General features: G+C 38.6%; 1 protein-coding gene across 1 annotated transcript in view; it reads left to right on the top strand.

Moving 5' to 3' along the window:
• The window catches only part of LRRC2 (leucine rich repeat containing 2), a 79,206-nt gene that overhangs the window by 36,684 nt on the left and 24,407 nt on the right, over nucleotides 1–18,115 (top strand). Inside the window, exons 4-5 of the mRNA XM_042033683.1 lie at nucleotides 114–270; nucleotides 12,159–12,295. Of these exons, the coding sequence (XP_041889617.1) occupies nucleotides 114–270; nucleotides 12,159–12,295 (294 nt within the window). The remainder of the gene's footprint in view (nucleotides 1–113; nucleotides 271–12,158; nucleotides 12,296–18,115) is intronic.

The following is an 18,115-nucleotide window of genomic DNA, read 5'->3' as shown; positions in this document are numbered from 1 at the left end:
CTATTCTACATCAAGATAATTAAGGCAAAGTGCATTTTTCTCCCTATTTGGAAACAGGGTAACAAAATTCTAACTTCATGCTTTCTATTTGCCTGTTCTTATTTCATTTACAGGAACTCCCAGATTCTCTGAAAGAACGGACCTATCTGAAAGAATGGCATGTGTACAATACATTGATACAAACCATTCCAACCTACATTGCAATATTTCAAGATCTGAGAGTACTGGAATTGTCAAAAAATCAAATCAACCATCTTCCAGCAGAGATTGGTGAGTTGGTCCAAGATATTCAGATATTTATACACATTCCATTTAACTCTATTGCAGGGAAATGAGCATCCAGGGATATTCTTGTTAATTTACTGATAATTTTTTTCCTTGTTTACACTGAACAATCCCCTCTACATTTTTATATCTCTCTGTCTTTAATTATACTTGCCAGATTGTAGTGAAAACCATGTATGTAGTATGGATCAAACATGGGAAAAAGTTAGCACATTTTTGCTATCTGATTATAAGGCAGTTATTGCTTATATCCAAGTAGATGGAGAGTTGTTTCTGGGAACAGGTGGTGTTTTATATTCCTTACAGGTTAAGAAAAATAGAAGTATTACAGAATTTTAAGCCTCAAACAAGATGAATCAAAACATAAGGTTGTGGGGAAAAGGAAACAAAAATAGAATCCTGCAAAAAATATAAATTTATATTTTTTAAAGTGTTCAGTAATGATCTTAATTTAATAAAGATATATATTATCGAATAATTGAGTCATAGAATAATTTGCATTGGAAGGGACCTTAAAAGTCATCTAGTTACAACCACACTGCCATGGGCAGGGACACTTTTCATTAGACCAGGTTTGTCAGAGCCGCTTCCAATGTGGCCTTGAATGTTTCCAGGGATGGTGTTTCCACCACTTTTCTGGGAAACCTGTGCCAGTGCCTCAACACCCTCACAGTAAGATTTTCTTCCTAATACCTAATCTAAATCTACCCAACCTGATGTTACGAGTTTTAGAGAAACAAATTCTTAATGCTTTCATGTGTTAGCCCTTGCTGTTTTAAGCTCCATAACAATAATTTTAACGCTTGCCTCCCCTGTGTTTTTGGATCTTACAATATAAAAGCTTGTTTGACAGATTATATTGATATTGAGAGGGATTTACTGCTCTTACAAGGAAAAATATAGCTGTAACAGGTGGCATCTTTGAGAGCTGAAGAAACTGGGCCCACTATGGGTTTGCCACTGTCGAGCCCATGCACCCAGCTGTACTAATACCTCAGCCTTAGATTTTAAATGCAGTAGTCCTAAGCTTTCCCCATGATTTCCATTCCTTATGTACACTAAGAGAAAACAGCTTAAAGACTAAAACCTCCACCTAGCTTGATATCATAGGTTTAACTAAGAAAAACAGGAAGAGAGAGAGTGTCCTGAAATACAGAAATCTGTGCTAGAACTTTCTATTCTTTTAGTATTCTATTACTCAAGTAACACTTATTTGAGTGTTTTGATTTATTTACTAGTACTATATTTTGCAAAGAAAATTTTACACAGACATCGAGATATATTTTATAGCTTCAGCCTGGCATCTAAACACACTAACAGATCATAAGACATAAGCAGGAGATAATGGACATAAAATGAACACTGTTCTACCAGCACTTTGACTACAGAACTCAGATAGGTCAGTGAGTTTAAAGGACAAACAACTTTTAAGACATAGTTTGGAAGAAAGGGGAAATAGCCTGGAAGAAAGGGGAAAGGCTACTAGTTTCCTGCCAGAGGCTACTCTAAACCATTAAACAGAGGGTTTTAAGGGGTTGCTGCTTAACAACTGAGGTAGTAGAGGCAGAAAAAGTTTCTTCTTTATTCTCATAATATTATGCACTGTTAATGAAAACGAGAAAAAAAATATTATTAATGCTATTAAAATCTATTTCCACAAAAAAGGCACAAATACAGATCTCAGAATCAAAGAATTGTCAAGATTGGAAACAGCCTCTAAGATCATTGACTCCAACCATAAACCTATCCCCACTGTGTTAATCTCTAAACCGTGTCCCTCAGTGACACATGCACACATTTTTTTTTAACAATTTTGGAGATGTTAACTCTACCTACTATTTGAGTATCCTGTTCCAATGCCTGGCCAACCTTTCAGTGAAGAATTTTTTCTCTAGTATCCAATCTAGACCTCCCCTTGTGCAACTCGAGGTCATTTCCTCTCATCCTGTGGCTTCTCCCACTTCTCATGTGGGAGAAGAGACTGACTCTCGTCTGGCTACACCCTCCTTTCAGGCAGTTGTAGAGAGTGATAAGGTCACTCCTCACCTTCCTTTTCTCCAGGATCAACAACCCCAGCTCCCCCAGCTGCTCCTCATAAAACTTGTGCTCCAGACCCTTCCCCAGCTCTGTTGCCCCTCTCTGGACACTCTACAGCACCTCAGTGTCTGGGGCTGTGAAGGTTTAGAAATGGTATTCCCCAATTTAATGTTCTCACTGAAGCACTCCAAACCATGTGGCACTCACTCACTCCCCTCTCCTCTCCCCCTCCCCTTTGCATGGTGTGGAGAGGAATATTTGTGGCATAAAAGGTAATGATCAGGGGTTGAGATAAGAACAATTTACTGGAAAGAGCTAAAACGTCAGTTACAGAGCAAAGCAGTGATACCCCGCCATACTTACTCGACCAGAAGGGACCCCTTCTCTCACCCCTGAAAAATGATGTGAGGTGGTATAGAATAACCTCTGGGTATTAGCAATGCCCCCTCCTGGCTTCTGCAAAATTTAGCTCTGTCCTGGACGAAACTAGGACAAGGTCCCAGAGCTGAACACAGGATTTGAGGTGTGGCCTCATCAATGCTGAGGACAGGAGGACAATCACTGCCCTGGTCCTGCTGGCCACACTATTTTTGATACAGGCCAGGATGTCTTTGGCCTTCTTGGCCACCTGGGCACAGTGCTGGATCATGTTTGACTGGCTGTCAACCAGCACCCCCAGGTCCTTTTCTGCCAGGCAGCTTTTCTGCTGCTTTTGCCCAAGCCTGTAGTGCTGTATGGGGCTGTTGTGACTCAAGGACAGGACCCAGCCCTTTGTGTTATTGAACCTCATGCAATTGCCCTTGGCCCATTGATCCAGCTGGTCCAGATGACTGAACATCTTTCCCACCCTATAGTAGATCAATACTCCCACCCAGCTTAGTGTTGTTTGCAAAGTGACTAAGGGGACACTCGACCTCCATATCCAGATCAACAATAAAGACTATGAAAAGGGCTGGCGCCAAAACTGAGCCCTGGGGAACACCACTGGTGACCAGGGGACAAGTAGATTGTTCTAGTAGAGGGTAAAGTAGAGCCTGTATCAGACTTTTTTTGGAAATAAGCTAAAAAGTCTCAATGTTTCTAGTAGCAATCACTGTTCTTTCAACAGCATTAAAATTATGTGACTTCTGCTCATCTGTAGCTTTTATGTTATTCTCATTTATTCACTTTCCCTCCAATATGTTTATCCTGCTAGCTTGTACCCATGATTTCTTTTTTCAATGTTTTTGTTGCTGTTTTTTTCTGTAAATGTTTGCCTGGAAGGGCCAGAGAATGTTAGAAAATGGTTTGCTGTAGGGCTTCCTCAGACACAATGTAATAGCACTCACCATCCTCCTCTTACCATTGAACTTTTGTTCAGAAATTTTATTTTTCAAGTTTCATTAAACTTAAGCACTCCTCTGTGGAAACATAGATTTGAACATTAGACACTGCATAACCAAATTAACAAATTTGCTAGGCCATAGATGCTATTTATACAATAATTCTACATCACAGTAGTAATTCTAGCCTATCCAGAAAATGATGCATAATCACTGATGTAGTTTAAAAAGAAATAATACAAAAAGCCACTCCAAGACTGTGTAACTGAACTGTTCAGCACTTTTTTGCCAAAACTTCCAGATATTTTTCAGTCTTACTGAAAGTTGTGTGTTGATAGGCCACCTACTAGTAAGGCAGTGGAACTGCCCTTTTAATTATGGCACAAATTACAGAGGAGTTTTTTTTCAATTTGTGTAATTCTCTCTTTGTTTATGTGTAAGGGGGCATGCTTGCAAATCGCTGTGCTTTTATTTCACGTACTATATATGCATACAGAGATGGACGTTAATGTGTATTGGAAATGCTATTTATTTTCATGAGACAATATTATGAAAGGTTTTGGATATTTTGAAGTTTTTGAATACTGCTTCTAAATGGAACGTTTCTTACTTTAGTCAACTTATCTACTAGATTTTCACAAGGAAAATAATTGATGTGGGTTTGATTTGGGAGCTCTGTCTAAGCAAAGAGTGAGGACTGGGTGTTAAATCAGAAGGTAAGGTGTCTGGAAAGGTTAACTGCTAAGGTATTCATCATTTTGTCTCCTGTTTACAAAACAGCAATAACTAGGTAAATATCACAGCTAAAATGTACGTGAGAGTAATGACAGATAGTTGATGTTGGCAGTGACATGCATCTTGTTGAGTCTTTAATCTTCAGACAGAATTGAAGTCAAGTTTAGATCAACAAATCATCTGGCAGAGGATAACCTAGTGAGACATATTAGGACAACTTTTGATTCTCGCAGGAGGTAAAGGTATGAGAGAACATGAAGTGATAAGAATATTTTCAATGAAAAAAATTATCGCTGCAGTAGAAGTTTCTGGACTTATGTATTATTGAAGTTCATATTCCTGTTTTACCAGATTTAGAGGATAATGCTCCACTCTGAGTCAGAGAGAAGAAAGAGCTGAATCCATTATCAGATATTTCAAACCACATTCTTATGGTCACATATGTACAGCAATAAGAGCAACTTTGTAACAGAAGAAAGTTGAGAATACTTTTGATTTTATACTTTTTGTGTAATAGCAAATATTTTAATGGGAATCATGTGAAGAAAAGAAAAAACCCCCTGCAGAATGGAGCTGTCTGTCTTAAAGTGATTTGTCTAGGAGTAACAGAATAAAAATCATGAACGGGTGTAGCCAGGGGATTTTCTTTGTCTTCTGAGTGAGATTACAGCTCTGGCTCTGACTGTGTGACTGCAGTGCAGTTGCTGTGTATAAACTAGTGCTAGTACATTAGTAATTGATATAATTGAAAATATCCAACAATATATTTTCATAGACACATAGGAAGTAGTGAACTGAAATTTCATATGATCCCAAAGCCTTTGTGCTGGGATGGGATTGTAAGGCTGTATCAGGATTTTTTAGCCCCACAAATTATTCATTAAACATCTCAAAGAGCTGTTAAAATATTTGTACTGTGTTCTCTCACATTTTTTATTTTCCAAATATTTAGCATTAAAATAACTGCTTTTGAGACCTACTTTAATAAGAAATCACAGTGAATTTTTGTTTCTTTTCTACTGCATGTTATAAAATTTCATTTGTGCATATCATTAATCCAATTTTCTAGAACTCAGAGGGGAAAACTATTAGTAATAGAGTTTTAAGTGACTTCTAGATATCTAAAATAGCTTTTTCTATTAATAAGATTCCCAATGTGTTCTGTGAGTTTCCAAGGAGAAAATACATATGCTCAGCTTAAATGCCTATTCTGAGGAACTGCAAACTGATTTATTACCTTTGTCATTTATTCAGTATTCAGGGTTATTTGTCCAACAGCTCAGTCTTTTATGAAACTGAGGAAAATTTTGTTTATATCCCCCCTTTGAAGAGGCAGTATTAAACAGTGGTGTTGCAAGTTGACTGTTTTTATGAGGACATTTTTGACTCAGTTTTCAATGGCACCCTTTGTTCTCACTCTTCCTGAGTGGATGGAGCTGGGAGCAGGGACTGGGGAAGTTAAGTCACTGGCACTGTAAACAATGATCAGGTTCATGACCACCTGAGGAACCTGAATATAGGTGTGTCTATGGAAACTGATGAGATGCATCCCAGAGGCTTGAGGGAACTGCCTGATGTAGCCACCAAGCCACTGTGTGACACTTGAAAAGTTATGGTGGTCAGGTAAACTCCCAGGTGACTGAAAGATGGAAAACACTGTGCTCATTTTAGAAGAAGGTAAAAAGGAGGACCTTGGGATCTGCTGACCTGTCAGCATCATCTCTGTCCCTGGGAAAATCATGGAAGAGATCCTCTTGAAAGCTATGCTAAGGCACATAGAGGCCAGAGGGGTAGTTTGAGAAAACAAGCATGGCTTCACTGAGGAAAAATCCTTCCTGATCAACTTATCAACTGATCAACTGAGTCACTCCTACAGTGGAGTGACTTTACCCACGGACAAGAGAAGGGCTAACCTGTCATCTGTCTAGGCTTTGGTAAGGCCTTTGATATGGTCCCCCACAACATCTTTCTCTCTAAGGTGCAGAGACATGGATGTGATAAGTGGGCTGTTCAGTGGATGAGGACTTGGCTAGATGATCTCATCCAGAGTGCATTGGTCAAGAACTCAATGTCTGGATGGATGTTTGTGAGAAGTGGTGTGCCTCAGAGGTCTGTATTGGAAACAGTGCTATTCAGTGTCTTCATCAATGATGTAGGTGGTGGGTTCGAGTGCACCCTCAACATATTTGCAGACAACATCCAGCTGAGTGGTGTGGCTGACTTGTTTGAAGGATAGGTTAACCTGTCTCTCATACAGAGGGACTTGGACAAGCTTGGGAACTGGGCTCCTGTGAATCTCATGAGGTTTAGCAAGACCAAGTACAAGGTGCTGTGCTTGGGTTGAAGCACACTCTGGTACCAACACAGGCTGGTGGATGAACAGATTGAGAGCAGCCCTGGGGGGAAGGACTTGGGTGTGCTGGTGAGTGAGAGACTTAGCATGACCCAGCCATGTGCATGTGCAGCCCAGAAAGCCAAACTTATCCTGGGCTTCATCCAAAGCAGTGTGGGCAGCAGGGCGAGGGAGGACATTCTGCCCCTCTGCTCTGCTCTGGTGACACCCCACTTGGAACTCTGCATCCAGCTCTGGATGGACATGGACCTGTTGGCGTGATATGCACAAGGACGGGATACACAAGAGCAGATACACAAGGATGATTAGAGGGATGGAGGATCTCTTCTATGATGACAGGCTGAGAGAAACGGGATTATTCAGCCTGTAGGAAAGAGGGCTCTGGGGTGACCTTACTGTGGCCTTTCAGTACCTGAAGGAGGCCTATAGAAAAACTTGGTAGGAACTGTTTACAAGGGCATGTAGTAATAGGACAAGGGGTGATGGCCATAAACTTGATGAGGGTAGATTTAGTTTAGATATTACATAGATATTCTTTACTGTGAGGGTGGTGAGGCAGTTAAACAGGTTGCCCAGATAAGTTGTGGGTGACCCATCCCTGGAAGCGTTCAAGACCGGATTGGATGGGGCTTTGAGAACCCTGGTCTAGAGAAAGGTGACCTTGCTCATGGCGGTGGGGTTAGAGCTAGATGATCTTTAAGGTTCCTTCCAACCCAAATTCCACAATTCAATGGTTCTGTGATTGCAGATTAATGTAAAAAGTTGCCTAGTGTTTTACTCCAGTTTGCACAAGTGAATCTACATTTGCACTGATCCTTAGATGACAAAGGCATTTTGTAACCTCATCTGTATTTTGTCTCTGACACCTTGTTTGGATCACTAATGTAGGCTTGTGTAAGAGGTGAATTTGTACTGCAATTTTTTTATAAGAAACTAGAGAATTTAATTACCATGTCAGTTTTTTTTTAATGAATTAAAAATTTAAACTGTGAATAAACATAGCAACTATGACATTGCATCTCCCATCTAAAAAAAAAAAATCTTAATTGTGAAACTTTCAGGGAGGCCATGGATTTCATTACGGCTTTTACTGTGTCGTCATGGAAAACACAAAGATGATAGCTGTTTAATTCCAGAATTTTCAAATTTCGTAGAAAAAAAAATTCAGTGACATTAAACATAGTTAATAGCACTATTGCAGCAGCAATTATTTTACTATTACTACTTTTAATTCTGAAGTTGTGCTTGAATGTTATTTGAATGTATAGGTGACGTGTGGGAGTCAAATCCTGCTCTACATTTGTGCGGTCACGGAAGGGATGTCACCACCTCTCTCTCCTCCTAAAGCTGCCTCAATGGCTGTATTACATACTCATTAAGCCTGATATTGACTGGGCAGCATACCAAAGACAGTGGAGAACTTCTGCACCAAGAAGACATAAAAAAGACCCTAGATGCAGATTTCGGACTGTGAAAGTCATACATACTGCCTTACCTTCTTATTCCCCCTCTGTCAACTGACAATGTCTATGGCATTTGAAGAGTATTTTGGGATTCATCGCTCCACAATTTTGTGTTTCTTAAGTCAAGACACAGAATTTGAGAATCTTTAGTTTTCTTTAGTTTTTAGTTTTAAACTTTAAGTTTTTAGTTTTAAACCAATTTTTAGTTTTTAGTGGGTTTTTTTTATAGACACACAATTGTGCTCTCTCTCTGACAAAGTTAGCCTAGCAGATCTCAGTCTGTAATCTGGATAACGCTTCTGGCAGCTCATCCAGCCTAATTCTACCCTTACGTAGACTGTTAGTTGTAAAAATTTTTGAACAGTTATTTAGAGGAAGAAATAATTAGAGATGTGGTGCTGAATGAAAACCAGGTGGAAATAAAAAATTTCTAAAGGAAAAGCAAGTTTTTCCCAACTCATTTGGTTTCTATCCTTTGAGAAGCTGGTTGAGCTTCAATTAGTAGATCTTGTCTACCTGGTATTCCATGAAGTATTTGATACAGAGAACTATGGAAAATGAATATTTGACTCTTACAGAATGGACTTTGATGCCACAATTGTAAAAATGAGCAAAAGACTTGATAAACCAGAGGCAAAAATATGCTTATTTGGAAAGAGAAGGTATTGGTCATGAGGAAGGTAATTTGTAGATTTTCTCAAGGATCAGTCTTGGCTTTATTACTTAGTAATTTTCAGGAATGGGGCTACTGAAATTTTCTGCTGACACAGTTTGGCTGTGCATTGTCACTGAAAACAGGTGGAAATATGGAAAGGCTGATGAGCAGATAGGCTTCTGAAAAAATACAGAGATTAAATTCACAGTTGCAGAGCTCAAGGTCATGTATTCAGTTTTTGTGCAGCATGTCAGAAATCATTAAATGCAAAAAACTGAAGAAATGAAATTCCAAATCTAACAGTCAGAGGAGGACTATCCAGTAATTTTAGATGAGAACAGATGCAAAATAAGTCTATTAGGACCATTTAAAGAGGGGAATTTTTATTTTGTCAGCAGAGACTAGAAAAAATGGCTACAGAAATATATTATGAGATGTCTGTTACCTATGGAAACATCAGAAGTAAACACCAGGGAAGGAAAAGAGCTATTTAAAGATAAAATAGACAAAATAATTAATGGTTATAAAACTTCTACAAATAATTCAGGCTAGCAATCTGAAGACTATTCCAAATAAAGAAAATTATGAAACTCAGTAACTATGTTCTTCCATAACAACAGCAGATGTAAAAAATAAACTACTTTTAAAATGGAATGTAATAAAGAAAAGAATGGAATTATGTGGTCATGCAAGGATTTCATGCAGGAGATCCTGGTTAGTCCTACATATGTCTTATGGTCCTAGAGGGGGTGTTAATGCTTGTCTACTGCTCACTTGTCAGGTGGCATAACTTAATCCACTGAAGAGCCCAGAGGTGAAAAATAGCCCCTGTAGAATTCCAAGAGATTGCTCCCGGCAGGCAGATCTTGGCAAGCTTCATCCCACTCATTTGTGTTATCCTGAATTTGTAATGGAAATTAAATTCTGTTGCAAGACTCATGGCTTTTCACAGTAATTTTGATAATCTTAGTCACAGCAATTAGCGTAAATTGACTGTAGATTCTGTAGTGCCCTTCTGTTAGGTTAGAGAGGGATTATCTATCACAAGAAAAAATGTGATGCGCTTTCTATTTATCTTTTTTCTCATACCTGTAAACCACAGTGGGAGCATTGACATACATGTTAGATGCTATGAAAGTCAGACGGAGAAGCTGTGCTTGAGTCCATCACGCTACCCAGAAGAGCTGCTGTATTTTTTGTGATTTTTTTTCATGAGTGGTTCTGCTCCATGTCTCTAATGCATCAGAGATGATCATCTGAACAGAGTTAGACAAGAGGCTTACGAGCATGTTGGTAACGCTAGATGTCTTGTCTACATTAGTTCTCCAACTACTGATGGAACTGAGAGGTAGAAATTTCAATGACTGAAAAATTAGCAACTATATCTGTTGTGGGTTAACACTTACAGGCAGCTAAGCCTCATACAGCTTGCTTGGTCCCTGCAGTCCAGTCTCCCACAGCAGGATAGGGAGAGAAGGAGAAAGGCAAAAGTGAGAAAACTCGTGTATCAGGATAAAGACAGTTTAATAAGTGAAGAAGATGTAAAAAACTAGTGATGTAAAAGCACTCACCACAAATTGATCCACATTCAGTCTCTAAGCAATAGGGACCTTGGAAAATTTCCTCCCATTCCTCCCCTGTCTCCAGCTTTTACTGCTGAATGTGACATTATATGCTACAGCATATTCCTTCGGTCAATTTGAATCCAGGGTCTCAGCCCTGTCCCCTCTCAGCCTCCTGCCCACTCACAGCTGACTCACTGGGGCAGCAGAGTGAGAAACAAAAGATGGCTTTTTTGCTGTGTTAGCACTGTTCAGTTTTTACTGTTTGGTCACAAATCCAAAACATAGCATTATATGAGTTGCTATGAGAAACACTAACTCCATTCCAGATAGAACCACTATAATATTCCAGTGCTTAAAAGACAGACAAAATATTCAAGGGCTATTGAATCAATGGTTCCTTTTTCACTCCAATGGGATTTGTTCTCCTTTATTACGGGATTAATTGATTGAGGAAATAAATAGTGATTTTATGATTCTCTAGTTCTAAAGCATTTCTGTTTCAGTGATTATTTTGTTGAAATGAAGGCATAAATTCATGGTTATGACACTTAACATGTGATACAATATCTTCCTCTACATTATGATACTAAACCTGGTGAGGCTCCCTGATGGATAGAATAAACTTCTATTATTTTTAGGTGCTTAAAAATATGGAAATAAAGTAGTTCACACATTGACTCCATTGAATTAGTACTATTACTCCAATGACCCTTGTCAGATAGCGTTTTACTGGAAAAACAATGCCTGTTGTAGTCTTACAGAAAATTTTTCTTCTGATATTTTAACTGAACCAGCAGCTTATAGTAAAGGAAAACAGGGTCACTGTCCTAAAAGGACTGCTGAATTTTGAAATACACCTCAGTTTCTGTTTCTGGCAGAGCTAAAACAGGAAGGAAGCTGAGTGGAAGAGCCTATGTTTTTCTTTGTTGTATCCTGTAGAGATTAATATAACAGAGTTCTCACAATATATGCCTTGTCTGCCACATGTGAGATGATTTGGACGGTCCAGTCATCATTTGAAGACATTGTTGTGTCCTAAGGAAACTAAGGTGTTTATGTAAAATGCTGTGTGATTTGGTGGCTCCTAGTGTTGACCATCAAACTGCATGTCTCTGGCTCTGACAACAGCAATTTCTCATGAAAAAAATGTAGAGCTTTCAACTCCCCATGCTTCTTCTCTGTCCTGTTCTGTGGAAGTACCAAGTAGCCTCTGGTAAGGATTTCCACAGATTGCAAATGGTGAGAAACTCTAAGCCAACATTTGCTTTGGAAGAAGTTTAACGAAACACATGCACACATCCATTACCTTTTATAATCAAAAGTATGCAATGCAGGATACTAAAGACAGAATTCTTGATGTAGTAAGTTTAGTAGGAGTGATTGTTCCCAATGAACAGGTTGTATTGCTAAGACATCTTTCAGTTGGCAAGCAAATTTTCTATGGTGGCCAAACCAAAAGCCAACTTCTCTAGTTTCAGCTGAGGTCAAGAGGTATCTCAACATTAGAAGAAACAACATATTTGAAAGTCTTGCTGCCTCCTTTCAAACTCTCGCTAAAATCATTGCTGATTAAGGGGCATTATTGCCCTTCAAAACATTAATGATCACTGCAGAAAATATTTATTAATCTTACTCATCATGACAATATGGAACTTTTTCTTTGCTTAACTGAGTATACCTTTGATTTTTATTTTCTCCCTTTTTTTTTTAAGTACACTGATTTGAATTATCTTACCCTCACAGGCTGCTTAAAAAACCTCAAAGTGCTCAATGTGAGTTTCAATAATTTGAAGTCAGTTCCTCCAGAACTGGGTGATTGTGAGAATCTAGAAAAACTGGATTTGTCTGGAAATATGGAAATAACAGAGCTCCCATTTGAAGTAAGATAATAATCTATGTTTTTTCCCATCTTTTTTATTTGGCTTAAAAGTTATTTTATCACAGTGTTCAAATCTTCTCTTAACAGATTAAATCACATTCTTTGCAGTTTTTAGCAATAATGTTTTAGCAGTAATATCATTGAAAATGCCTTTGAAGCAGTTAAATAGGGCCAAGGTACTTTGTTTTGGTTTTCAAGTGACTAAATTTTTATATGTATTCTGATATATGAAGGAGGACATGATCCTAAAGGGGATTTGGCTGTGGTAATAAGCTGAAGGCTGCAAATAGCTATTTTCTGTAAAAATGAAGTGCATCTTGATAGTCAAATTCACATACACACTTTGTATGTTCCCAGTGTCGGTTTCCTTTAAAAACTGTATGAGGAGTTCTATAAACAGCACTGCATTTTTTTATGAGAACAAATATCTCTTTGAAAAGGATATTACATCTGAGGAGTGGCATGAATATATAATAGACTGAGAAAAGAACTCCCAGGCATACACCAACTTTATTTTTTTCCTGTTGGCTTCATAACTGCTCTCTGCCACAGATGCTCTGATACTTATTGTCAGGGAAATATAAAATCATTGGCTGGTACCTAATCACAATTTCAGCTGTCATTTGTATTTCTCAGGTTCTTAATATCCTGATTTCTGGGGGCTGAGTGGGGGGATCTTTGGGGAAAAGTGTCAGGGTCCTCTTTACTGATTCCTACTTTTTCTCTAAACATCTGTTATTGGTGATTCACAGGCAATGCTGGAGTGGATTAAACTTAATGTGAGATCTAATTTAGCCATGCTTATGTTCTCTTCTGAGGAAACTAACAGTAATTTTCTCCTTTGACTTTTTGTAGTAAAGTAGTTTATCTGAAAAGAATTGCTGAAAAATTGTGTGAACAAAACAGAAACAAGGACTCAACCTTCCCATCATAAGTGGACATGGCAAAAAAATGCTAGAAACAGAATAAGCAAAGCAGGTCTCCTTTCTCCTTCCTCATCTCTTTCTTTGGATAGCAAAACCAGGCAACAAAACAGAATTTAACTGATAAAAAGGAACCACAGTGGAATCAGAAAACCATATGTCCTGATTAGGCAAAGGAGTTAAATAAAATTATCTTAGAAAAGTGAGTATATTCAAACTTGTGGATGGTAAACTTACCCCCAGTCACTGATATTTTAACATCACTGAGTATTTTTCCCAGTTGCTTACAGAGGTCTTGTAGTGCAAAGATTTACCCATGTTTATGCATTATGGGTAGCCTTTGCAAGTAAACCTGCCTGTGCATGTAAGTCTTTCCAGGGCTGAGCCCTGAGAGACTGGCGTTTCTTTTGGAGAGCTCAAAAATATTGTTTCCTTCCAAAAGTCCCCTATTCAATGAGATTGAAAGCCACAAAACTGAATGTAGGTTATTGGATAATGGTTCACTTAAAACCTATGGAAGAAAATTGGAGCTGTGCAAATAACTTTATATAACAGCAAAAACTTCAAGCAACGTCATGTCAGCATGGTATAAAAGGTTGAGAAGAAAAATATTGGCATTATTTATTGTGCTTCTCTAGAGGCTAAAACTCAATTTATATTTGCAGTGATCTGGGAGGCAGGCTATACAAGCTTGTCTGATTTAGATTATAAACTTAGTTTCCCAGAATCAACATTTCAAGGGCAGCTTTGGAAGCTGAACATACAATTAAAAGAACACTTCTGTCAAGTGATTTGAAATGCTGCAAAGTGTTTGGCCTTTGGCATACTCAATATGGCCCATGTTATTCAGAGCCATTGCATCAGTATCCTTGCTAAAATTAATAGGTGTTTGATGTTGAATCTCGCACAAATAGTTGTAGTGATTGGCAGGTAGCTATTTAATGAATTAATATATTGAAGTCTGAACAATTTAAGGAGGGAAAGCAGAAAGACAGTGGCGGGCTAGCTTTGTCTAACAGCCAAACACCTACCTGTCTGCTCACTTCATCTCCCTCCTCAGCAGGATTTTGGGAGAAAACAGTTTAAGAAACCTCATGGTTCAAGATAAAAGGGAGATTGTTTCTTATTTATTTTTGTAGGCAAAGGAGACTGTACTTTGGGAAGATTAATTTAATATTGTCAATATATATTTCAGTAATAAAAAACAAAGACATGAAACCAAAATCTTTCCTCCCCTCTCTCCCAATGTCAACTTCATTTCAGATTCCACTTCCATCCCTGAGCAATATAGGGAGGCAAGGGAAGTTACAGCCAGTACACAGTGGTTTATAGCTGCTTCTCCTTCCTTCTCACAGTTTTGTCCTCCCCTCATGTGGTGTCCCCATGGGCTGAGCTTTTTTCAGGAATATCCATCTGCAGCAGTATGAGTCTTCCATGAGCTGTATTGTGGAGATCTACTCCACCATGCAGCACCTCCTCCTTCTCCTGCTCTGACTTGGTATTCCCTCTGTTCTTTCTCACTCTTTTTATTCTCCCCCTTTCTCTGGTGGATTTTTCCCCCCTTTCTTAAATCAGTTTTTAGAGTGGCACCACACACTTCACTGAGGAGTTTTGCTGTGTCCTGTCTGCAGTCCATTGGAGCCATCTGGAATTGTTGGTCTCCTTTTGGGACAGCCCCTGATGTCTTCCCACAGAGTGTCTTCCCCTGAACTCCCCACACTGCCAGCACCTTGTCATGGATAAGCAGTAAAAGTGTTTATGACTACAAGTTAGGCTGTATCATTTATTGTCTAACACAGTTGTTGCTAACATCCATGAATCCAGTGAAATGCTCATAAGGGTTGGTCACATCTCTCATGTGGAGTCATTACTGGGAATTGAAGATTATAAGCCAGCAAATATATGCAAGTTCTGTTTTGGTAGGAGAATGGCTTCGCTTTACAACATTAGGAGGAAAGAGAAAACTTGGCAACTAATAGAAAAAATAACATAGAATGTTGATAAAAAAATTTCCTGTTTATCCTCTGTTAGGTTTGTAAATTTTTATCTGACTTTCAAATCCTTAAAAGTTTCTTTTGGGAAAATTAAGGAAGTGTGTGAGAAAATCATCAGTATTCTTCAGTGCAAAACTTAGTCAAAATTAATAAAGGCAAACTGCAGCCCAGTAGAAATGATTAACGTTTAATTTTGCCTTGGGTTTTTTTTTTACATAGAGTAATGGCCAGAGAGACACCCCATCCGAAACTCTAATGTTATTCTTATCCTAAAGCACCTCATGGAGTAGCTGCATCAGCCTATTAGTATGCATGTCCAAGTGCCTGGACTTTTTCTGTATTTCTATTTGGGTATGCTTTGGAACTGTTCCTTGAGGGGCATGCCTTGTGCCATAGCATCAGGAAGAAAGCACACGGCTCACTTGCCTGTTCATTTCTAAGGGAAAGCTCTTTCTCTGCTTGTAAAAGCCACTTCCAGCACTCTGTAGTCATCTCACTAAATCTTAAAATGAGGTAATCTGATGCTACATGAAAAAAAATTGAGGATGTGTGCTCTCATCTTTTACTTTCTCAAGGCTTAGGATTTCATACCATTCCATATTATATCCAAGGAAGAGCAATCTGTTTCAATGTATAGTTTTCAATTTATTTTTATTTATTCTACTGTTGGATGTCTCACATTTTTAGATATTAAAAAGTTATAGTTAACATCAATATTTGATAAGTATCAATTGAAAGTAGACCTTTGGCAGAGAAAGTTTATGATCTGCAGTTGAGTTCAAATCTATATTAGCCACATTTTCAAATTAAAAATTTCTTCCTCTGGACGAGTGAAAATATAAATTGAAATAAAATATAAATATAAGAAAAGGCAAGCTACATGACATTAAATTTATGCAGTCAGTTTGTAACAGGTTCTTCTAGACCTCAATAGCCAAGTTTAGCAGAGGAAGGTACACTATGAGGCTTAGGGCACAATCCTCCCTGATATGGGAGTCATAAAACTCTTAGGTGGAGAGGACTTTGTTCTTCTAGCTAAGATGCTCAAGAGAGGCATGCCCTGTACCTTATTCAGTCCCTCTCTTCGCATAGTGTGATTATACTGGATACTTTATATTAGTGATTTCAGAGGGAAGGAGATGGATGGATTTATTTCTAAATTTCTTGTATATTTTGGATGTGAATTTAAGAATTAGTATAATGCTGGTATTTGTATTTTAACTGTTGGATAGAGTTCCTCTCGCTATCATCATCATACAGGTTATGCAATTATTTTGTTTTCCCAGGAGCAAAAATTGTATTATAAATAATATATTTTCTGATAAAAGTTTGTAGAAAAGCTGCTCTGACCCTATTTTCAGGTGTGTTTTCTTCAGAAAGTATTACTTGCTACAGTTATTTACTGAATCACACAATTACAGTTTCCTGTGGATGATATTTCAAAGAAACAACTTTGTTGTGTGTTTCTTTTCTTTCTGCCAATAATGTTGCTGCAGCCAACAGTATCTATGTGACCCAAAGGAACTTCAGTGAGAAGAGAGGGAAGATGAAGAAGTTCTAATTTCCTCCATCTGGTATAGCACATGCTGTCAGTCAGAGGACAGGCAAGTCATTCCACAGGACCAGGAACAAGACAGAAATGTTTGCAGTAGATGTTCTGATACAGAAAAAAAATTAAAAAGGTTTTTTTTTCAAACTTATTCTGCTTTGAACAGTGTTCCATACTACATCTGAGCAGTCCCAGTAAGTGATGTGAATTTTTTCTGTATCATCTAGGTAGAGCAAAGTGAAGGAATTAGAGACTATTAAAGCATATGAATAATTTGTCAAGCAGAGTGTGTATCTATGAATGCCTCCATCCTTCATAACCTGATCTTTGAAATTCAGAAATTAAAAGGCTATGCTTTCTGGGTGCTTTAACACAATGTGTTTTCAAAAGACCAAATTAAATCTTGTTTTGTATTTCTGATGCACAGTTTCACCTAAGTCCTAATATAAGCAAGCACAGAACGAGAACCCTTCAAAATCATAGAATCATAGAATAGTTTGGAAAGGATCTGTAAAGATAGTCCAACCCTCCTGGCATGGGCTGGAACATCTTTATCTAGATCATGTTTCTAAAAGCCCCATCCAATCTGACTTCGAATGTTTCCAGGAACAGGATATCTACCATCTCTCTGGGGAACCTGTACCAGTGTTTCACCACACTCATTATTAAAAATGCCTTCCTCATATCATCTAATTCTAAACTCTTTCAGTTTAAAAACATTACCCCTTGTCCTATCATGACAGTCCCTACTATAAACTGTCTCCATCTTTACTGGAAGCCCCCTGTAAGAACTGAAAGTCCGCAGTGAAATGTCCCCTGGACCATACTCTTTTCCAGGTTAAACAACCCCAACTCTCTCAGCTGGTCCTCACAGAGCAGGTTCTTTATAACTCTGATAATTTCTGTTTTTCTCTTCTGGACTCACTCCAACAGGTCTTTTCTGCACCAGAAATCCCAGAGCTGGAGGCAGTGTTCCAGGTAGGGTCTCAGCAGAGCAGAGGGGCAGAATCCCCTCCCTCCCCCTGCTGCCCACACTGCTTTGGATGCAGATCAGGACATGTTTGGCTTTCTGGGAGTGCACATGGCTGAGCTGTGTTCAGCCTCTCCTCCACCAGCACCCCCAAGTCCTTCTCCTCAGGCCTGCTCTTAATTGTTCATCCCCCACCCTGCTTTGATCCTGGGGTGGCTCTGACCCGGGTGTAACACCTCACACTTGGTCTTGTTAAATCTCATGATGTTCACATGAACCCACTTTCTCGAGCTTGTCTAGGTGCCTCTGGATGGCATCACATCACATCACATCAATCACATCACATCACATCACATCACATCACATCACATCACATCACATCACA

The sequence above is a fragment of the Corvus kubaryi genome, unplaced genomic scaffold (assembly GCF_017639235.1).
Source record: "Corvus kubaryi isolate FWS band 111438036 unplaced genomic scaffold, C.kubaryi_AGA036_p1.0 37357, whole genome shotgun sequence".
In the NCBI taxonomy this organism is placed as follows: Eukaryota; Metazoa; Chordata; class Aves; order Passeriformes; family Corvidae; genus Corvus; species Corvus kubaryi.
This window is presented reverse-complemented; position numbering and strand designations above follow the sequence as displayed.